Below are 24,746 nucleotides of genomic sequence, written 5' to 3'. Positions count from 1 at the left end.
CTCCCATCACCTTTAATATCATAATTGATTTAGAAAATGGATGAATGTATGGGTCAGCTGTTAATATGTGGAGGTGAAATTTGCCCAGATTTGTTAAAGCCCCTCACAACATGGTTTCAAATTATAGCTTTTCTATCTACTGTGAAATGTTCATGAATAAATAAGTAATGAAAAGGGCCCCACTACACTCATCATGTGTTGATTGATGAGTTTTTTTCATTATGCTGTTAATGCCAACAGAGCCATTATAGGAGAGGAAATATGGCACTCAATGAATCCTGTCTAGAAATATATATCGGACTATTCTGTTACCCAAAGATTTCCTGTCTTTGCTACCAAAAGGCCAATCAACAGCTAGATAATATAAAAAAAAATTCAATGATGCAATTGCCATCACCATGCAGCTCAGAATCATTTATAATGGTTCATGACAGTTTCAACAGTTTGGTAGAAGATATTATTCCTTGCCATAGTAAAGTTATAGACATATATCTGTCTTAGGTTACTGTCACATTATTTAGAATGGTCTTCATTCCTGAGCACTGATGTGGTGAGAGGCTCTCAACTGTAAATGAAATTATAATGATGTTCGGGTAGTACATGTGTAATCAGCAGGGGAACAGAAGCTAAAAAAAAACGTATTTTGGGGCAAAGACACCAAACTTTTTAAGAACTTTTAATAGGTTTGTCTTTTGATTCTATCCATGCAGTTTTTATGTCTCATGTTTATCTATTTAGGGACTTTGTCTTGTTAACATCAAATAATTGTCCAAAAAAGTCCTCCCACTTATCAGCCTTCTTGCTATTACCTCTAGACAGTTATTCTGAACATCCTGTTTAGATAAATGGGAAGAGATCCTGCATGTATACAATGTATAGATCATTGCCGTTCTGCAAGGGCAAGCAAGGCAAGCAGTGCTTGGCCTGTGAAACCTCAAAAGAGACATCAATTAAAGTGAAAGCAATCTCTCTTTTTGTATCTCAAACAGCGTTTTGTCTTAAACTTTCCACCATCCTATAAATTACTGCCATTTTGTAGATGTTGTAGGCTGTTAGAAGGCAGTAGGCTGTTAGGAGGCTTGCCTCCAACCATTATTGGCTAATGCCATGTAGACAGAGTACATAAGCCTGCCAAAACATAGCAGAAACTACTGTGAACATTTATGACAACAACACAACTGGCTCCCAGGTTTCCTGATTTGACTGTTGCTCTTTTGAGGTAAGGGTGGGATAATTACCATCCTTGCCACTACAGAATTTTCTCAGATTTCTATTCAAGAGTCTCTCGGTGACATCTCTCTCTTGCTCTTCTAATGTCTCTGTTAGTGCATGAAAATACTGTGAACTCTGACATCTTTTAGCTGAGCCCTATCAACGCAAACCAATGAAAAGCAAGAACAGGCACTAAAATGTGAAAAAATAAAACTGCTGCACTTTGACAGAAACATGTGCTCATACAGGACTACGTGGCTCATGGATGAGTAAATGTTATTTAAACTTTTTCCAGGGACTGGATTTGTTACCTTAAAAGTAAGAATGTTTGTTTTTTCGGCAACATTTCACACCACTAAGCACAGTGATCGCAACACATTCCTCTCATCAACGTCTGCTGCTTAGCTCTGTCAAACTCTCTCTTGGGGTGCAGCATCAGGAGGAATGTGCAGTATCGAAAGCCAACGGCCAAAATGCAGTTAACAAAAGGGCAAATACTAAATGTTGCACATCAATTATTTAGACATGGAGGCGAAGGCAAAGTGGCATTTTAGGTTTACTGTCATCACTGAGCTTATTAAAATGCAGTGTTAAAAAAACCCTCCTCTCAAAAACAACCCCTAAAACTCAATTATTTTCCTTTAAAGTGTCATAAATGTAACATTACATTACTCTCAGCTGTTCTTTAACTTTTACACTATGATGATTTCACTTTTCACTGTGACCGCGCTTAAAATAGAGGTCATCCTGTCCCAGTACTGACCCACACTTTTATAACAGACGGGATAAATTTGCCCCCTTCAATCTCAACTCCCAATCTGCTCAGAGCAGGAAGGAAAGCAGAAAAATGTGTCTACTCTCGAGGCTTCAAACTATTTCCACTGATCTAGTCTGCATTTATTACCTATCAATATTTATGCGTTAACAAACAGCCTCCATGGTTCACTGTTGAATAAGACATGCCACGGTATTGATCTTTGGGAAAAACGGCTGCGTCTACTTTAACAGAATAACTTAACTGATGGCCTCAGGTAAATGGGCTCATTCAAGTTAATGCACAAGGATGCACACTGCATTTTAAAAGCAACAAAAACTGAATTAACATGTTGATGTGCCTCATTTTCATCTTCTGCACCACACACAAAGACAACTACTTTAGACTCACATCTTACATAAAACGCTTACTAAATTGTAGTCAGTGTCACCTCTGGAAAAGCAGCCCAATTCCAAATCAGCATGGTTGTATTAATGAATTGATGTATTGATAAAAGCCTCAATAAAGACAAATGCTGTGTGAATTGACTGATGAAGATCTTTTAGTTCCCTTTCTCTCCACACATTTTTCCCTCCATGACTGTTGCTTGGTGATGGTGGTTGAAAGTGGGAAGCATGAGGGAGAGACCTGCAGTATGAATGAAAAGCAACTTTGATCTAGCAGAAATGTGCTCAGCTATCTTCATCCTCCACACGTTCTCTCACGTCTCTTTCTCTGCATGTTCCTGTAAATGAATGAGCCCGGCTGTTAAGTCTGTGGGCTACAAGTTTCACTGTGAATTTGTGTCGGGAAAGTAGTGGTGACGACCCTCAACGAGACAATGGCTCCATTCAAACCTTCTGCATTTTTTATTAAGAGAATAAACACGATGGACGGGGGAGTGTAGTGAGAGGGCGACAGACTGAATTTATTTTAGAAGCCTGACCCTTCAAAGCAACTTTACCCAGTATATTAGAAATCAACCATTCACTGAACCTTGCCAAACAGAGTTTAGTCAGAGCTTAGCAACCGTAACCAGGAACAGCCAGTTTGTCAACCTTTGGATTTCTACACACGCTAAAAGCAGCCAGAGAAAAAATGATCAAATCCTCAGTTTAAATGGCTGCAATTTTTAAAAAATCTTTTCAAAACAAACAAAACATTTCAGAACAGATTAAACCATTCGACAGAACAAAAAAACTGTAATTTCTTCTCATCGTGTCAACGTCCTTGGTTGTGGACCCAGAGTTTTGAGTATCTGTTGACATTCAATTCTTTGATAATTTGTGTATTTTTTATTTTGATCGTCATGCTCCTTTGTATTTGTAGCCTTAAGTACTTTGTTTCAGTTCCCATGTATTTACATTTGTATTCTGGGTTGAGGTTATTTTGTATACTTGTTATTTTTCTAGCCCTTTTCCTTATATACTTCTGTGTCAAGTGTGTCTTAGGGTTTTGTCTCTGCGTATAATCACTTTCTTTTTTCATTTTGATACTCTCCTGACTTCTGTGTCTCATTTCTAGGTAGTCTACTTCCTGTCTCATTATCTTTGATTAGTTTCACCTGTTTCTTGTTCCCCAGCTGTTTCCACTCCACTCAGTAACCTTCAGTGTGTTCCTGTGACATTTCCCTGTCTTTCAATTAAACCTCGTCATGTCATTCTGTTTCCATACCTGCCTGTTTCACTGTGTTTCTCTGTGCTGCCTGTATTTTATTGTTTTGTATTGTGGACTTTGTTTTACTTCTGTTTTGTGAAGATTTATGAATTTTACAAACACTAAACTAAAAATACCTCAGGAGTTGGAATGTGGCTCAGTGCTCAAACCTGATGATGTGTGCTTTGTGGCAAATGGTACGACTGGTGTTTATAAACTCTGAGTGAGACAGCTCACCTGTCTGAAGCAGAAAATTAAATCTGATGGTAGAATCTCACTAATCCTGTCTCCAGGTTAGAGATAATTAATAGTTTGAAATATTTAATAAAGTCACAGCTGCTGTGCAACTTGTGTAAATACTTGCAACTCCCTCTACTCATATGGATCCCGCAGATGCAGGTATTTAATGAATGTTGATAAGATTGATATTGCAGAAGTCGCATATTTTTGTGTGAATCAATTATAACTTTTGTTTGTGGATCTCAATGTAACTTCCCATATGTAATCATTTATTCCTCGCACACACTTAAAAAGAGATGAAAGTACTCATTTAAATAGAGGATTATGTAAGTTTCAAAAAACAAAAACATCATTTTGCTTTCAAGGTATTGTTCGCATATGCCCATGTGACTGCAGGCGTGTGACTGTGTACTTACAGCTATCCTCCTCTTCAGAAATAAGCTTGACCACGTAACAGGCGTAGATAAACCCCACCAACTAGAGACAAAGAAAAAAAGAAAAAAAGAAAAAATAGAGGAACATTATTCTTTTGTGCAACACGGAGAGAAAGCGGAAAACATGTGAGGGGATAGACATTGAACAAATAGTTGGAACAGATAGAGAAAACAGGTGTTGGTGGAAGTGGAGCGGAACAGCGCTGTGGTATTTTGCTCCAAAATAGAGCACTGTGTGTGTGTGTGTGTGTGTGTGTGTGTGTGTGTGTGCAAAAACATATTTTCAATGACAACCACAAGGTTAGCCCAAATTTTCATGGTTTTAGAGCTCTACAGACACTGTTTTAATGCACAATTTATTAACAGAAAAAACCAATGCGCCACAACTGTTGCTCTACAATGTCATGCTGTGGGTAAACATGTGCCATCTATTGCCTCGGTCACAAGCAATGACTAGCTTACAAAGTCAAGGCAGATAATGCTACATTTGTGATTATCATCAAAATGAAAACCTTACACCACTGCTGTGGGGTAGGGCTTTGTAAGCGTACAACCAAGGGGTGAACCTCACAGTCTTCCATCTCATCATGTCATCTCCATTTGAAGCCATTCACATACCTGGAAATAATGAGGGCCAAACAATCAAAAAAAGGATGCTGCAGCTCTGTGCTGTGATTGTTACACAGAGAAGCTTACATTAAACATGTGTGTGTCTGTGTGGGTTATGTTTAGACAGTGGTACAGCAATCCACACCAGTAAAACACCTTTTGCTATCTGATCTGCTTTCCCATTGGCTGTCTGTTTCCTAGGAGACCGATAGGAGGTGGCCGATTGGAGCAAAGATGCAGGAAGGTGCAGTCGATGTAAGGTTGGGATTTTAGTGACCTTATTACCCCGCGATGACAGAGGAGGAGAAAAGGATGGAGGGAAGAGATAAAACGTGGGATGAGAGGAAAACTAGGTATACACGTGTGTTTGTATGAGGCATTAATTTAACCTATTACCCTGAATAAAGAGGCCTTATTGCTGAAATATGGCTTTAAATGTTGGGAAAATGACATTGACCTGGTTGGTATTCTATTGACTACATGGAAGGATGCCAACACACACAGACACACACACACAAGCGCATAAACACTCAGCTAGCTGCAAGTGTGAGGAGCTACATTTGAGATTCAGTGTATATCTCAAGGTCCTGACCTCATTTACTCTAAATAATGTTCAGCTCCCAAAGCTCCCCTCCGTTTCTCACACTCTGACTATTCCTTCCAGCTTCTCTTCCTTTTTCTCTTGCCATTATACATCCCATTTCCTTCCACCTTGTACTCGCTCTCTCCTCTGCCTCACACAAGGAAACGAGTCAGGAATACAGTGTTTCGCTGCGCGGGGGATGAATTTACTTAAAGCTAAGCCACATACAGGAGGATGGAAACTGCTGCCGGTATCAGCGGGGGGATCAAAACTGATGAGAAAACAAATGTGCTTTGTGCAGCAGATATGCCATGAGAAATATCCACTGGTCAAAGATGCTGATAAGTTTACGTCCTACAGCATCGCAGCTGTCGGTACTACTGACAGCATCATTTCAAAGATTAGGATGACCTCGACCTCAGGCTGCGTCTCCTGTCTGCTGCCAATCCAGCTTGAAATATTTTTATATTAGTATTCACTTGAAGCAGACTTTTTGCATTGCAAAGTCAAAATGTTGCTTAAAAGACTTTGAAGAGTTTAGGGAGTTTCCCGCCAATGATCGGGAGCTCGTTCTGTCTTCTTCTGCAGGCTCATTGGCTCTGAAAATGACTTTTGGGTGCAGTTGTGTTAGCGCGACTGAACAGGGAGCGGAGAGCCGTGGCCGCCCCGCGATAGGGAACATTCTGATCAGCTGTGACGGAGTACGTTTCTCTGCACATCAATATCCTGTTAATATTCGTGAAACTCAAGTATTCCGTTTTTGGTGTTTGCTGCATATAAACATAATATCCTGTTTACAAGAAGTCTGATTATATCTCCTCCTGAAGTCAAGAAATCCAAATAAGATAGCTGGGGTTCACCAATATTAGCTATGGGGCTGTAAGCATGTGTGTTCCTTATCTTGTTTATTGCTGGAGTTCTGGGTGTGTCTATGTTTGATCCCTGCAGTTATATTTGGACTATCCTGCTCACGAACCTTGGAAAATAGCATATTTAATATTTTAGGTTTTGCAGGGCCAAACACTTCCAAACCACATTTTTAGTTTTGACTACGATTTTGATTAAAATGTGCCAATAGCCATCCACATCTCTCTGCCTTGAAGGATCATGTCACTGCCATTCTCCTTGAAGGCAATTTTGTCTTTTCATTTTCTAGCCTGTAGTATTTCACCCCCACTCACTCACACATTCAAGGTTGCAGCATTCAGCTTTCTTGTATTGTTACCAAGAGAAAAAAAAGCTTTACAACCACACTCAAGGTTTAAATTACAACGTTAATTCCATACACAGATATTGGTTTCAATTGCATTCATCACTGGGGTTTGAACTGAGATATCTCCTGCTTGTGATTAAACACACTCTGATGATTTCAATTCTTCTCTTACAACAGATTATTCAGCACCTTCTCTTTAAGTGACAGGTTATTCAGTGCTTATAGTTAAAGTTGAACTTAATTTACTTTTAAGACTTTAATTTTAACCAGGGTTTATTTCACTAAACAAAGTATTTCACCTTTTCCAAATGTTGAAAGTCCAAATATCTTAGCTGTGTGCTGTGTTATTTCTTTCTATTTTTAAAAAAAAAAAGAAGTTCTAAGTATTTTCAGATTCAACCAACTAGAAACACTTTGTCAGTGTAAGATACAACTCACAGACAATTACAAAACAAGTGTGTGTATAAATAGAAACTGAATGCCATGATTTGCAACTCTCATAAACACCTATGTTATTCACAAACAAGAATAGAAATCACATCAAATGTTTGAGCTGTGAAAATGGACAATTTTAAGGAAAAAAAAAGAGGTAATTTTAAACACGTCTCCAAAAAGTTGGGACAGGGCCATGTTTAGCAGTGTGTAGCATCGCCTCTTTTTGTCAGTCTGTAACCATCTGGGAACTGATAAGACTAGTTGCTGGGCTTAGTGGATTGCCGGCCGACCATTTCAGCACCCGGACTCTTCTACTACAAAGCCATGCTGTTGGGCTAGCTGCAGTATACTGTTTAGTACTGGATGGGAGCATTTCCTGCTTTAAAACCTGTTTATATCTTTCAGCATTGATGGTGCCTGTCCAGACACTAATGCATCACTATACCATCAGAGATGCAGGCTTTACTCGTGAGTTACAAGTGATAGCAATTTCCATTAGGGACTCATTACTGTTGTTGATAAAGGCCTGAGGATCACAGAAGTCAATTACTGATTTTAAGCCTTGTCTCTTGCGCACAGAGATTTCTCCAGATTCTCTGAAATCTTTTGATAATATTATGTACTGTATATGGTTAAATATTTCACGTTTTTATTTTACGAACATTATTCTGAAATTGTTTAAAATTGACAGACACAATTGTTTTGCAGATTGGTAAAACCCTGCCCATCTTTACTTCTCAGGAACTAGGCCTCTCTAAAACCAACTTTTCTTTTTATCAGGGATTGTAAAAAGAAAGAAATATGGTGTTTTAGCTTCTCCACAGTACATGCTTTCTGCCTTTTAGTGAGCTATACCCCCAGGTTTCTCAGACAGGCTCTGGCTCCTTTTTTTCATTTTGTCTGTGGATTTAGGTTTCCTAGTTACTGAACGATGTTCAGTGTGACGAGTGGAAATGGAAAAAGCACCACTTCAGCATCAAGTCAGACAGGATCCCTGCCCCTGATCAGCCTGACAAGCAATAACTTGTACAACTTCACCATTTCACCGCACAGCACCGTGTACCTCACTCAGAGCAGAAGCCCTTTATTCTTATTAGGTTTTATGAGCACAAGGGCACATGCAATCCCAGGAGGCAGGAGTTTATCCCATTTCTTAAACATACCGTTTATCGAATGCCTGTTGCCATGGTAAACACTGCAAATGTAGTTAGTTATGCAACAGTAAGTCAGTAAAACCTAGTGGCATTATTCCAAGGTAGAGAAAAGTAATGGTATGGGTGATAAATTGTCAGATACGCATGTTCTTCCTGCATCGATGTAGTTGACTGCAACAGTTCTCCCCTTCAGAGCTTGAACAGAGTGTTCTGAACAAATGTTTGCAATGATAACGATGGCAAAGTGGCCTTCCTGCACTGCAGTTACACCTCCTAGTTTCGCAGTGTCTGTGAGTGGCTGATACACATGTACGTGCATGTTTTCAATCTCAACTCTTCTTCTTGGTGTATTTGTTTTACGGCTCGCATTTGGCATTTATAACAGATTAGTCCATGTTAACAATGATTCAATTAATTTATTAAATGAAGTAAAAATGAAATGGGGTGTTGCGATGGTAAATGCAAGGCCTGGACTCAGCTACCCACAGGTGTGATTGTTAAGTGTGAAGTTTGGGTTTATTTGCAGATTAGTAGTACTGACAAAGTACAAAATAATAGGACGTAAGATTTACTAATGATATTTAATAAAGACGTGCAGTGAGCTGCACATGTATTTGTAGATTCCCGTTCACGAGTTCCTCTTTCATGGAAAGAAGAGAAAGAAGAGTCATACAACATGAATATCGAGGTTTGCGGTTGGCAATTTACAGCTAATTGCACCATTATTTGATACAGAAAAAAAAATCATGTGTTACCTAATTTTCTATTGACATCACCGTGGTAGTGGTTATAAGTACAAGTGCATAATAACAGTTTGGGAGCAGCTCGTAGCTTAAATGTTTAGAGCCATATCTGCATATCTCGGTTCCTTTTAAATGGCTAAATTGTTTGCAGTGAAGCAGCTTTTCTATGTATAAATCCTGAACTTCAAGATGTCAGGATTCACCCAGAGAAGGAGTGAAACACCCCTGATGGCCCTGATGGAGGATGTTGTCCACCATTCTATTCATGTTGTTCACAAGCAAAAACCTAAGCAAACACTTAGCTGTGTCTGTCAGATTATAAGTAGCAAGCTGTGCAAGTGTTATTAGTTGGTCTGTCTGCTTTACAATCTGCTAATTGGAGAAATTCCTGCTAGATTTTGGTGGTTATCACTTGAATAAACTAGCTCCATCTGTGATCATAGATGGTAGTGAATCACCCGAAGAACTTTCCACTTCCATCTGCACTTTTTCGGGCTCTTGCTTAATAAATCTTGCACTAAGAGTCTACAGCTATATGAGAGGTTCTGTGAGCTGGGATGAGAAATGATACGAAAAACCACAAATATCAACCTCTAGTGGCGCCAAAGGAAAAGTAAATGTCATTGGCAGTGCATTGTCAGGATATCTGAACTTTTACCAGGTCTTTGTTTTTCTTTCAACAGACCAAAATCCTCAGGAATGTTGGCCGCATTGCTAAAATTACTTCCATTGCTGCTGTGTGCTACGTAGGCAAAGAAATCCCATTAGACAAAAGGAAGATAAGTGAATCATCATAGTTTTTTACAATCATGATGCTCCAAATGTTCCCTTAGCAGTGATTCTGATAACACCTGGACGTTTTGAACGGAGCGCAGGGAGAAATTAGTTGAATGTCAAGCAGCTGGTGTTCGGTAAGGATGGAAACTCTACGTTCTGCATGGCCTGAGACCAATAATTCACTGATACCATCACGGGATGAGACCTGTTAGAAAACCAAGGACAGATGCCATGGACGTGCATGCATAAGTCAGTCTCCCAGTGACGCAGTTAGTTCTACACCAGAAACGAAGAGGAGTTAACATTTTCAATGAAGCACAGTGCTTTTTCTGTAGATCTTAAACCAGCTGAGTAGATCCGCAGGTTAATACATGACCAGCACCACCAATTACCCCTCCCATTCCCTGTTGCTTTATTCTCATAACATTCACAGTGTTCATTCTGAATCTTAATGATAGAGCTGTTGTCTATTTGTCTGCTAATCTCGCCTTGTGTTGTGGATGTATTGCTCTTTGATGAGAAATGGATTCATCTCCAATGAGCGAATCCATTACAGCTGTCTGTGGCATTGTACTGAAGATAAATTGTGTTGTGATGAAGATGTCACATCCATTGGATTAAATCTATTTATGTGCTGATGATGTCCTCTAAAACTTAAACAAATGCTGGGGGAGTTGAGGGTGTGGAGAGGGTGTGGTGTACTATATTTTCTCACCAAGAGCAGGAGTGAAAATTTACAGCTTTAATGAATACTTAATTTGTTTTAACTGACTGAGTCAGTGTTACTGACCTTTATAAAAAAGCTTTTGAAAAAAGTCCCCGCAATCCTGATCTTACTACGATGTTACTTATTCAGCAAATATGGGATTAGTGTTGTAGAGCACTGTGGTTTCTTTGGTTGACTGATGTTCAGTTCCCACACACTGCACTTCATCTTTTATTTCTGTTTTCTGATCTTTAAAAAAACCCAAACAACAGCTATAAAAGCTAATCAGGAGTTAGCGAGGTAACTTCAGGTTAATGTAAGTTCTAAGCTTTGGTTTTTCGTTGTCACAAAGGTGGTTTGCCTTTTACTGAGGTACACTACCAACTTTACTGCAAACCTAAGGTACTCCTCAACACATAAAAAAGCTCCACCTACTGGCCAAAAGAGCATCAGACCACATGATACCAAGTCATGAAGTTCAGACATCTGGGTACCACTCTGAACAGCGATAGAAGATCGCTCCATGAAATCACGATGCGGACTGCAACAGGAAAAAAGACTTTCTATGACTTAACAAAGATTTTAATCAATCGACAAATTTCATTCAAGACAAGAAAGAAAGTCCTAGATGCCTACATTATACCTATCCTCACGTATGAAAGTGAAGCTTCGACAAGAAACAAAACAAAAACCAAAAACAGAGACACCATCAAGAAAACAGAGATGTGGTTCATCAGGAGGATGACAATACAGGGAGTGCAGAATTATTAGGCAAATGAGTATTTTGTCCACATCATCCTCTTCATGTATGTTGTCTTACTCCAAGCTGTATAGGCTCGAAAGCCTACTACCAATTAAGCATATTAGGTGATGTGCATCTCTGTAATGAGAAGGGGTGTGGTCTAATGACATCAACACACTATATCAGGTGTGCATAATTATTAGGCAACTTCCTTTCCTTTGGCAAAATGGGTCAAAAGAAGGACTTGACAGGCTCAGAAAAGTCAAAAATAGTGAGATATCTTGCAGAGGGATGCAGCAGTCTTAAAATTGCAAAGCTTCTGAAGCGTGATCATCGAACAATCAAGCGTTTCATTCAAAATAGTCAACAGGGTCGCAAGAAGCGTGTGGAAAACCAAGGCGCAAAATAACTGCCCATGAACTGAGAAAAGTCAAGCGTGCAGCTGCCAAGATGCCACTTGCCACCAGTTTGGCCATATTTCAGAGCTGCAACATCACTGGAGTGCCCAAAAGCACAAGGTGTGCAATACTCAGAGACATGGCCAAGGTAAGAAAGGCTGAAAGACGACCACCACTGAACAAGACACACAAGCTGAAACGTCAAGACTGGGCCAAGAAATATCTCAAGACTGATTTTTCTAAGGTTTTATGGACTGATGAAATGAGAGTGAGTCTTGATGGGCCAGATGGATGGGCCCGTGGCTGGATTGGTAAAGGGCAGAGAGCTCCAGTCCGACTCAGCGCCAGCAAGGTGGAGGTGGAGTACTGGTTTGGGCTGGTATCATCAAAGATGAGCTTGTGGGGCCTTTTTCGGGTTGAGGATGGAGTCAAGCTCAACTCCCAGTCCTACTGCCAGTTTCTGGAAGACACCTTCTTCAAGCAGTGGTACAGGAAGAAGTCTGCATCCTTCAAGAAAAACATGATTTTCATGCAGGACAATGCTCCATCACACGCATCCAAGTACTCCACAGCGTGGCTGGCAAGAAAGGGTATAAAAGAAGAAAAACTAATGACATGGCCTCCTTGTTCACCTGATCTGAACCCCATTGAGAACCTGTGGTCCATCATCAAATGTGAGATTTACAAGGAGGAAAACAGTACACCTCTCTGAACAGTGTCTGGGAGGCTGTGGTTGCTGCTGCACGCAATGTTGATGGTGAACAGATCAAAACACTGACAGAATCCATGGATGGCAGGCTTTTGAGTGTCCTTGCAAAGAAAGGTGGCTATATTGGTCGCTGATTTGTTTTTGAATGTCAGAAATGTATATTTGTGAATGTGGAGATGTTATATTGGTTTCACTGGTAAAAATAAATAATTGAAATGGGTATATATTTGTTTTTTGTTAAGTTGCCTAATAATTATGCACAGTAATAGTCACCTGCACACACAGATATCCCCCTAAAATAGCTAAAAGTAAAAACAAACTAAAAACTACTTCCAAAAACATTCAGCTTTGATATTAATGAGTTTTTTGGGTTCATTGAGAACATGGTTGTTGTTCAATAATAAAATTATTCCTCAAAAATACAACTTGCCTAATAATTCTGCACTCCCTGTATCATACATACAAGACCAAAAGATCACTGTGTCAGAAGACCACATAGAAACAAGGAGGATACTTTGGACACATTACAATAAGAGCAGGAATGCAATATGATGATACAATTTGAAAAGGGTGGGGGAAAGAAGCAGAGGTGGAAGGAGAGAAACTATCACTGACGGAATGAAAGACCGGATGAAGAAAGCAAATGAGCTGCTGCACTGTGTGAGAGACGGGGCATCCTGGAGGACCATGTTCGCCAACACTATTTGGCAAGGCACCTAAAAAGACAAACACTGGCTAAAATGACATCAACGCTCTTATTGGACTTTTGCAGGCACGTAACCACCAACTGTGATTCTACACTCACCGTTTACTCCCTGGACAAGCTGCCATTTTGGTATTATTTCTGTCGGTCATGGGACTTTGTGCTGCAGCTACAGCAGGGTGACATCGTTGTGACAATGTAGGATCAAGTAAATTTGGTTCCAAGCAAACAGGCTGACTCTGGAGCAATCCGTGTATGACGTCACATGAGGAACTTCTACAAAATTTCATGCACAACATGGTGCATAGATAGCGACAAGGTCTTTTCTTAGAGTTTTTAGAGACCATCTAATTTTTACATTCACATTATTTGTCAGATTTCCTACTGGTATTTGGCTCTAGTAACTCTGTTCCTATTTCTGCATTATGTTTTCACAATTTCCAATATGTTTTTTAGGATTATAGTTTGTTGTTCTTATAAGAAACGTGCAGCAAGACCCGTGAATACAGCTTGACCCTAACATGTCATCGTGTTTGATCCCACTGACAATAATGTCACATAATTTCCACCTTAAAATAACCTGTAATTCAAAGAATTACTTTCACAAGATGTAGTCTGAGAAAAACTCTACGGCTGTCTGATAGATCATACTGAAATTATTAGTTACAGTCTATTTTCACAGAGCTTTTTTGGGTACCATGCCATGAACCTGCCAAGCGCAGCACTCTGGAACAATTGGGAGCACAAAATATTTAACTGACTGTTGATATTGCGCAGTGTTAACCTAAAAGCAGTGCTGTAGCAATCTGATATTCAGTAGACATACTGGTCTGGCAGCAGTGAGCTCTCTAAATCAGGGGTATCAAACATAAGGTGCGGGGGCCAGGATCAGCCCAGCAAATTTATTAATAAGTGACTTTTATGTATATATATGCCTGTATATATTGTGCTATTCTTAGTTAGTGTATTGTCTGTCTTTGTTAATGTTTGTTTATAATGGAGCACTGTAACGAAAAATAATTTCCCCTAGGGATCAATAAAGTATTCTGATTCTGAAAAGCTCCGGCCGACTGAATGGCTCAGAACAATGTGAAGGCGGGCATAAATTTTAGACTTTTAACATTATTTTTATAGGTTGTACAGCTTTCCCTACTGATAAAGACCTCAACCATGGTCATTCATACTAAACCAAAGTAATTAGCAACACGTTCTCATCCCAACGCGTAACATACAGACGACCGTGACAAATCGTCAATAGGCATGAGAGCAGGCTGAAATAAATCTATACATGTGTTTTACATGTGACACGAAAATCAACCTAACAAAGCATTATGTACGTTAAATCAGTTCACTTTCAGATCCTGAATCACTTTGGAAAACACTATGTGATAGGGTTAAGGTTATGGTTAAGGTTAGGATTAGGGCTGGAATAGATGGCCGGAGCTTCTGCTCTAAGCGTGTCTTACCGCTGCGAGCAGCTTTCTATTGGATTCAACTGACAACCGAGAGCGTTTCATAAGGAAGCGGAAGGGTACCTTTCGCGTTACTATGCGACGCCTAGGGGTGTGGCAAATCGTCGGTATATTATGCGCTGGGAATGATAATGCTCTGTAATTAGGTAACCAATAAACAATTCAGTGAGAGAAAAGTTCCTGTCTTGTCCTATAGAAATTTTTTCTTTTTTTAGATTGGGTCCACAGTTAAACTTTCTTTTTTATAATTACAGGACAGTCTCAGCAATTAGTTACCAGATTTTTTTTCTGTAATTTCACATATTTATTCCCTACAAGACTTGGGCTGACAAATTTCTTTCATTTACCGCAGTAGCATTTCTTTATTATAAAGAAAATGAGACATACTGTTGAAATTGTTCAATTTTTTTCTTAAATTAAGATATGTGAGGACTAAATGTCTAGTTAAACTTCTTTACACTGACAGAAAGGGGAGTTTCACTGGTCCACCCCACTTGAACTCAAACTGGGGCTGTATGTGGCGCAAATTCTAAAACAAGTTTGACATCCCTGCTCTAAATTGTCTCTAAACCCTCAGTAAAATGAGACTAGTCTAAATAAACAGGATAAATAACTTTTTAAAATCTGGTTTTCTGTGTCATTTATTACGTTACTCATAAATGCCAATTCAGTTAATATAAATTCTGATATATATTTATTTGTTACATGTTGGACACGGTTAACAAAGCAGTGTTTAAGTCCATCATGATAATAATAAAGGCCCAGTCTCTTTCTCAAAGTGAAGAATAGAGATTAAATCAAATCCCTGGTTTTAAGTGCTCCTAATTTGAGCATATTCTCTGTGCAGAGTTGTAACATGCAAACAAGCCGACATAGCTAATGGTAATTTTCATCAGTCGATTATGTCTCAGAGACAGGGTTACTCAGCTGTGTGTGGGGACCAGGCTATATGCAGCCATTCCTCCCAATCAGAAAAACAAAACAAAAAAAAAATAGTAGGTGATTTCACTGATTAGTATCTCCACTTTAGATGAAGTTATGCTAATCACTGAAATTACTTGCAGGCATGCACTTTAGACCACGGAGCCAGCAGACAGCCTCTTAGATAATGTTGTTTAATATAATTATCACTTTGTTTGTGCTATTAGGATGTACAATAGCGTTGAGGAAAAAAAAAAACGTAATTAAAGAAGTAACGCTCGTGCATTTCCCCACTGTGCTATCGTCAGGGATTGAAGGCCTAGATTTCACTGAGCATGCTCCAGTTCTCCCCAGAGAAGCCTTATGCTCTATGTCAGTACAGCTGATATTCACTCTGTGGAACAAACTGTAAAGAAATTGAAAGTTTAGAAAACTAATTAGTCCACTCTTCGAAATTAACACAGTAATTCACTGTAAAAGTCAGGCAGCAAACCAATTAACGATTTATCATATACACTTAATGAAATAAATGAACCATGGGACAAAGCCCAACAAGACTGACAGTGGAACAAGTTGTTTTCTTATGAGACAAATATTCTCATCTGTTGTAGGGAAAAAAACAACCTAAAATAGATTTGCAGTCACAGTTGTTACATCACATGAACTCAGTAAGCTGGAGACGAAAATCCAACTGCTGTGAGACACTTAAGCAAACTAGTCCATCACACACCCAACTAACCACCCAGACAAAAAAAACATGTAGTGTTGAAGAACCTGACAGCTGCAATGCCTCAGTGGCTATTTGTCTTCTGCACACTGTCCAGACTTGTCCGCATTTAGATTCCCTCCACCATTGAAACAAGAGAGCCTTCATTTCTTGAAAACACAAGCATTACCCCTTTTTGTCAGGTTGTCAGATATTACCTGTTAGTATTGATCCAGCATCATTAACGTTGCTCAAGGATCCAATCACCTGTGGTGCGTAAGTTCAAACTTGACAAGAGCAAATAATGAGATTAACCCGTTCATGTTCATTTTTTGGTGTTTTCTTTAATGAGGTCCTCTGAGCTCTTTTTCAGTAGAATATCATCCATGCAAACCCCAATCATTATCACCTTTCAAACATGCTTTGCCACTTAAACAATGTGTCATAAAGTAGGACATTTCTAAACAGGTGAGTTTACAAATGTAATTCAGCTCTTTCTGAACTTTTGGCTCATGCTCCTGCCTTTTGTTAATGACTCTTTAATGTTATGGGAGCTTGAGATGCCATAAACATCAAGGAAAAAGATCATAATGAGACTCAATAACACTTTGTCTATTAGCAGTAAGGAAGTAGTATATAATCCACTTTGGATGGCGGATATGGTTTAAAGACAAGACTTTAACCCAGGAGACTGGGGTTTGTTTTTCTATATCAAACAAAATCTCTTTCAAGTCATTATTTCTAGAATTAATTGACCTATTATTTTCATATTTATCAAAAATACACTATATGAAGTAAGTACTAGATTCCACCTCCTAATCTTCTAATTGGAGTGTTTTCAGTCCCAATACCATATACTCACTGAATGCAAGTGTAGTATTGTAACAGATTGACATCACTGAAATAAATACATTTGTAAAATGTCTCCCCCAGGTATTCAACAGTCGACTCTCAGTGGTATTACTGAAAAGGAACCACATCAGACCATGTAAAGTTACAAAGATACAAAACCTTCAACCCTCCCTTTGACATTAACATCAGCCTAGAAACTGTGCACTGGGAGCTTCATGCCCTGGCTTTCTGCAGTTAGCAGCTTCACTAGGTGTAATGTGTAGGTTGCTCAGTAGTTTTGTCTATATAAAGCCAGATTTATTAAATGGCGAGTGAAGGCAGTTCCTAAGTACACTCATAGGTGTGGCTTAGTTTTGCAGGTAAGTTAAAAAAGTCGGTTAATTACGATATTAAAAAACAATCGTTCTCATTGTTAAATATCAGCACAATTAGCAGTAAACTGCACATTGCAAATGTGTCAGTTTGCGTGCTTGATTTAAATATTCTCCGCTTTATATTTTACCCCTTAAGAAAGGAGCTCCTAGAAACCCAACAGAGTCAGTCCGAAAAATCTCTTACATGTAACCTTGCGCTCTTTTTTAAAAGAAAATACAAATGATTCTTTTATAAAAGTAATTTTTTTTAATGTCAAAACCCAGTTTGCACAAGTGCAGTGCATACATAAATCGGACCCATAGTTTAGTCTCATTTTGATTTTTGCAAATCAATATAGTTTGATTATAAGACACCTTTTTTACAATGTTAGTCACATGTTAGAAAGCCTTTGTGCCAGAAAAGGAAGTAACAATACATACGAAGCTTTAAGGACACCAACAGACCAATACTGGATTATGTACCAAGCATCGGTTATTCAGACAATCAACCTGATAACGAGCAGTCATTTAGTTTAGGGTGTAACTCAAGCAAACTCTAACCCACACTTAGTCAATTACACTAAACAAGGCTGGCGGTCGCCTGGTGAACCTGTCAGACTGTTGAGTTTGTGCTCATGGAGCATGACAGTGTTTCAACACACCAATTACAGTGAGACAGTGGTACAGCTGTGCGGCGGCTTGGCACTCAGCCACACTATAAGCACCACTATCGATTGTCAGAGAGACACAGAGTAGGCATGAGAAGGGGACAGTCATGCACTGTAAGAGAGCGAGATGCAGAATGAAACCGAAAAGACGGAGAGTCTCTCGCTTCTGAAACCTTTTCCCTGTTGTTTGTTGGCGTAATGATGCACGGCCGTGGCATTAAAGCTCTGACTTGTTTATTGCGCGCGCTTCCTTATTTGAATGTATGTGTACAAACAGAGCTACAGTACAGAGGAAACTGATATGAGAAGTGGCAGGCCTCCCTCATTCTCGCTTTTTACTTCTCTCTGTATGTTCTCTCTTCTGATCCTCCTAATTATCACAGTTTGACAGTGCAGGAGAGGAAGAAATACTGAGGGCAGAGAGAAACAGAGAGGAAAACTATCACGTTTGCAAAAATGAAATAAAACAGAGAGACACAGGCAGAAAACCGAGATAGAGGAACGGTTTCTAAAGCAGCTTATCCAGCCTATTCTATGTTAATGAGGGTATGAGTTATTAACTTAATGGAGACTAGATACCTCATTTTAGTCTAAAACAGGTACTTAAAAGGTTCAACCCACTGCAGCAGACCAAGGAGCTGTCATGGTTGTAGTACACTTTAGAATACGTTCAACTTATAGCCAAATATCATTTGAATAATTGCAATTTTAAAAGCACCGTGTCACATATCCATACACAGAAAGAAGTACAAAGCATAGGATGTAATTGCCGCATATGTTAATACTTACCTGCACATGTAAACTAATGCAGACATGGACACAAATTGAAATAACTGGGATTTTTTTTCTTTTTAGTAAAATAAAAGAACGACGTAATTATTTATGATCAAAAAAGATTTATTTATGGTTGGCAACCAGAAAGGCTAGATGTACTTTAATCTAATAACACCCTTAAATATGACGGTTTAACTAATTTTACTTAATTTTCTAAGACAGCGGTCCCCAACCTTTTTTGCGCCACGGACCGGTTTAATGTCAGACAATATTTTCACGAACCGGCTTTTAAGGTGTTGCGGATAAATACAACAAAATAAAATGATACGACTAAGACAAAAACTGTGGTATTTTGTAAATATAATAATAAACATGAATTCACTGTGTAATTGCGTAACTTTATTAGCAGCGTCCTCTTGAAATGCGCCAACAACATTGAGAGCAACTTCTGGAATAAATAAAAACCCTGGAAACCATACATTTCACACCCAAGCCTCAACTCTCGCGGCCCGGTACCAAACAACTCACGAACTGGTACCGGTCCGTGGCCTGGGGATTGGGGACCGCTGTTCTAAGACATACACAAAAAGTTCTTTTGTGGGGTTTTTTTTGCTTGTGTTAGGAGTTTTTTTTGGTCACTAGCAGACCTAATCAGCTCTAGCTAGTTCATTCTACCGCTGAAATGACAGAAAAATATTCCATAAACTCTTTCCTCTAGTTGTTTGGGTTTGGAAATGTGATAAAAAGACACAAACCCTATTAAAAATATCACATTTACTAGAACTCTATGGAAAAAAATGAGAATCTTGACAAATGCAACAGGAATGGATGAATCTCCTAGGCAGGACAGGATTAACACACTTTTGAAGAGTTAATGGTTGACAGCTGCATTCATTTAAATCCATTTCCTTATCTCCAAATACTCTTTACCAGTATTGACCAGCTATCACTGGACAGAGAGCCTTACTGTTTTTGTGGTGTGAAGTTGCAGGTTGAGCATAGCTGAATGCAGCCACCTGTACGCAGGCCCACTCAGTGCACAGGCATTAGGTTTTTCATGTGGAGGCTGCCTGATGTTCGCCTCATAATTATGGCAAATTTAGTCGGCTCTAAACTGCTACATTTGTATCTACAGTACCAGCAGGTCATGACTGCCTTTTAAAGCAATAAACCCCGAGTATGTCTACTACATGCAGGCACTTGAGTTTGAAATTATAGTGCATTGTACTTATTCATCTCAAGTACTTACAGCCAGGAGTATCTGCAGTGAGGAATGAGCCACCTCTATGAACTGAAAATCCATCAGACAGCCAGATATAGATATATATCGGTGGTCCTCGGGTGCCCAGGAGGGAGGAGGGGTGATGGGCGTCACCCTGCATCCTGGGCCATTCTCCATCCACCAGGAGCGGTGCATGGACAGGTTAAATGTCAAGACAAGGTCAGAGTCCTGGCAAACAGAGAGAGACAGACAGAAAGAGGTTGATTACATCCTCAGACAGAAGACAAACAAGGAGCAAAGCAGAGGCCGTCTGAATGTGTCGCACCCTGAGACCTAGACAGAAAGGTGAAGAGAGGCTTGATCTAAGATTTAGATTTACACTCACCAGCAACTTTATTAGGTATAACTGTTCAGCTGCTCATTGATGCATGTGTCTATTTAAACAATCACATGGCAGCACCTTAGTGCATTTAGGCATGTAGGCATGGTCAAAACGAGCTGCTGGAGTTCAAACTGAGCGTCAGTGTAGGGAAGAAAGGTGATTTAAGTGAATTTGAGCGTGGCATGGTTGTAAATGCCAGACGGGCAGACAGTCAGAGTATTTCAGAAGCTGCTGATCTGCTGGGATTTTCCCACACAGCCATCTTTTAGAGACGAGAAAAGGGCAAATTTGGCATAAACAACATGAAAGCGTGGAACCATCCTGCTTCGTAGTGGAAATATTTTCTTCCTGTGTATGAGCTGAGCATCATTTCAGATCAGATCATCTCAAACTGGTTTCTTGAACATGACAATGAGTTCAGTGTAATCAAATGATCTCCACAGCCACCAGATCTCAATCTAATAGAGCACCTTTGAGATGTGGTGGAGTGGGAGATTTGCATGATGGATATGCAGCCGGCAAATCTGCAGCAACTGTGTGATGCTCAGAGCAATGTTTCTAGCAACTTGTTGTGCCACGAAGAGTTAAGGTAGTCCAATCTGGTGCTACCAAGGCGTACCTAATAAAAAGTCAATCCACTGATCCTGGGCCTCGATGTGAATTGTGCACATGCATCTACTGTCATCATTATCACTATGACAATGATGACTTGGAAACTTAACCAGAATCAGAATAAACCTATCAGTGCTTAGCATCTGTGATTTTTGCCTTTAATTATTCTTTTTCGCCTTGCTAATCATGGGACAAATGAATAAATATTCACTAATACACATTAAAAGGTGCACCCCCCCAACACACATACACACACACACAGAGAAAAAGTCATTTCTTATGATCTGAAACTTAAGGTTAGGTTTATGGTAGGGTCGCTAGTGTTAACTTTACTGTAGGGGTTTATAGCTGCTCTGCCAACGTGGCTCCATAAATGTCAGCAACACCATTCACTATACACCATACTGCCATGTATTTCCATAAAACTGCAGAAACTCATTTGAGTGGAAGAGCCCTAATGACTGGTGTTTCCTTAACTTTTCTTCTAGCATCAGCAGCAGGTTTCTACATCTCCAGATGACTTTTGTTCGCAGACCTTTACTGCGCTGCCACTTTGATTTTAAACTTTCCAACTCTAACTGCACCACTGTTGTGTAGTACTTTGAGTTTAGAGTTAAACGGCAACTTACTATCCTGCTAACTTGCAAGATGAGAACACGGTAAGCGTGCTAGCAGCTGACGTTAGCATTTTACCTACGGAACTGCAGAGCATCACAAAGCCACTAGCTACAGTCTCATAGCGTGTACTCATATGAGGCAGGGTTGCATTATACCCTACAGATTTGTTTATTACCTAAAACAGAGAAAGCAGCTGTCACACTGCATGTCCAAATAAGCACGAACGGTCCCCTCACTGATGGAACAAACTCTAAACTTTTATATTTTCTGTCCTAAGTCATTTCAGTTCAGCAGTGCTCACAACGGCCCCAGTGTAGAGCGTCTGTAGAGGCTCCTCGTCATTACATTTAATTCTAAAAGCCTCAAAGACGCACAATGAATCAGCTGTGATTGTCGTCTGGGATTAAACAATGCACATATTAACGACTCCATTTAGCAAGAGGAGGCATAGATCATTAAACAGACAACCATGCGAACAGCACGGGCGTCTGTCCATGTGTTACTTTGCCATTAGCCGAGTGAGAGGCCCTAATGCTGTTTAAAAGCACCATAAATCTTTTTACTAAGATATAGAAAGAAAAAAAATCATAAAACTGATTTTCTTGTGTGTGCCAATCAGATTTAGAAAAAAAGAAAAAAATCTATTAGTTTTTGTTGCAAGAAAGTGTGCCTACTGTGGTTTGATGTTACCCAAGAAGATGAAACAAAGTCTACATAGCGTCCTCACAACAGTCCCATAAGTACGCCGTCTGCATTTAAAGTCACTTCTATTGAAGCACATAAATCCTTAAAGAGAGCTTTAAATAGAAACCCTGTTCTTACATTACCTGTTTCTACTCCATATATCCCACCTTATCTTGTCCTTGCCTGTCCCTCTTAACCTCCCACCACATCCACACTTGGCTCTGTCACCTCTTTCTGTACCATTACTTAATTTTTTCCTGGTCTCTCTCTTTTTCTCTCTCCATTCATTTATATTGTGATCTCACCCTTCCTCCCCCTTTTTCTCCCCTTCTTATTCTTCTTCTTCTTCTTTCCATGGCCTCTCTCTATTTCAGCATAATGAGTAAATGCCTCATTAGCGCAGAGCTCTGATTAATGCCATCTCCCCTTGTTGTGCTCCTCTTTTTAATGAGTAAAATCTCTCTAATTTTCTTCTTGCTCCCTCTCTGCCATCACTCTCCCCGTGTCTGTCACTGCGTCGCCGCAGCTTTCTCTCTGTCTTCTTCTTTTTCATTATATTTCTTCACTCCTTGCACCTCCATCCCCCCCCGTTTCCATCGTTTGCTCCTCTAACTCTATACACCTGCTGAAATGCTGGGGAAACAGGTAATAATGATTCCAGCACAGCATCATCCATCAGTACTTTTATAACAGGCATTTTCAAATCACAAGTAATTCTCGTTAAAACGCTGAATTTGGCAAAATCTTATGAAGACCTGAGAGGATGCGATGCCAACTCTTCTCATTCTGTGAAGGAAACATTTATGGACATGACAAGAATAAAGCGTTTAGATGCTTGGCTAAATTAGTTTGGCTAAATCGCTAACCACTCGGGGAATGAGCAAACAGAAGGAGCTGCGGTGTTTAATTTTAGATAAGGGAAATACATTTTACAAAAAGTATTTTGGAAAAAGCTTTACTTTTTTCAGCTTTGATTCTAAAATATATGAAATGTTTCCTTTAGAAAACTGACGTTGAGAAAGAAAATGAGACATGTCTAATTCTAAATGGCATCCTCTCAGAAATCGATTTTAGCCGTTAATCTTGCTTGTTATATTCAACATGGAGTATTTAGACATTTTAAGAAAAGTTTTATTTTATTTTATTTTTTTGGACCTTGTGAGAATCTGATGAGAAAATTGATACCACTCCTATATCTGTATGTTAAATATGAGCCTGCAGCCAGGGTGTGGTTAAGGGGGGCCAGGGGCCTGGGGGGGTATTGCCCCTGGCCATCATAATTTCAATGTCCCCCCTGCTGCCTCCCCAAAACAGAGGTCTTCAGTGAGGTTCTGGAAGTAAAAATCCCATTAATATTCTCCAAAAGGGCTTTTAATTATGAGCCACATAATTATGTCGACCATCAAAACCATATTTACTATAAGCTATCATGTTATGAATTGATAGTGTGCGTGTGACATCAATCATTTTATTCACAGTGCTACAGAAAACAACTACTCTGCCTAATCCTGAAATAAAACGGTGACCTCTCTAATTGGTTATGTTGGCTGTTCAAACCCACAAAGAGCAGGTCGCCTTTGTGAAACTCCAGAAACCGCCCGAGCGGTGACTCTAGTCAGGCTCGAAGCACAGTATCACATCCATAACTAAGCTATATTTTAGTACACATAAGGGGCACAGTGTTGCTGTACACATGCAAACACAAAAAAATCCAACGATATTACAACACAGTATTATTATTAACCATAAAAAACTTTGATGATGAAAAGGATTCAATCAGAGAAGGGTGGAAGTCGTTCGCTTTGGACACTATTTGCAATTCATTATGTGATGAACAGTTCTTTCACCAATAAAAGTAACTACAAATGCTGTCTTGTACCTTTCGTTTTTAAAAAATTTCCATTATTTTATTTATTGATTTTTTTCCCAAATCAAATATTTTTCTACTCATGATTCACCCCACAGCTGGTTAGCTTGGTTCAAGGCTAAAAACTCTTTATATAAAGGATTTTCTGAAACGTCAGTAAAAAAAAATGAATGGATAATTCTTAAACAAGTGGGCGTCAGTTTGAGCTCTATTGTACTGTAATATCAGTGCAATCTTGGGTGGAAATGAGAGGGAGGGGGTCTAGCTCTCCTTGTACCTCACAGTAAAGTCTGTTACTCCATTACATCTTTTTAATTTCTTCTTTGTGCAAACTGTAAGCAAAATATGAGATACTGTTTGATAGAGCTTTAAGTATCTTTAAGTTAGTATAACATATTTACTGTTGTAAAGATTATAGTTTCTACACTTTATTAGCTCCTTCACATCACCATCAAATCTTGTGCTTCAGTGTGGCTACCATACTATTATGGGGCAGGCTAGTTCTTGTATTGGTTTCTGTAGCCAGAAGAAGGTTAACTAGCTTAGC

The 24,746-nt window shown here is 39.4% G+C and overlaps 1 protein-coding gene across 1 annotated transcript in view; it reads right to left on the bottom strand.

The window, feature by feature from the left end:
• The window catches only part of nkain2 (sodium/potassium transporting ATPase interacting 2), a 107,910-nt gene that overhangs the window by 12,074 nt on the left and 71,090 nt on the right, over positions 1-24,746 (bottom strand). The window contains exons 4-5 of the mRNA XM_031726257.2: positions 20,064-20,264; positions 4,279-4,339 (exon numbers count right to left, since the gene is read on the bottom strand). Of these exons, the coding sequence (XP_031582117.1) occupies positions 4,279-4,339; positions 20,064-20,264 (262 nt within the window). The remainder of the gene's footprint in view (positions 1-4,278; positions 4,340-20,063; positions 20,265-24,746) is intronic.

The sequence above is a fragment of the Oreochromis aureus genome, linkage group 15 (assembly GCF_013358895.1).
Source record: "Oreochromis aureus strain Israel breed Guangdong linkage group 15, ZZ_aureus, whole genome shotgun sequence".
Classification (NCBI taxonomy): domain Eukaryota; kingdom Metazoa; phylum Chordata; class Actinopteri; order Cichliformes; family Cichlidae; genus Oreochromis; species Oreochromis aureus.
This window is presented reverse-complemented; position numbering and strand designations above follow the sequence as displayed.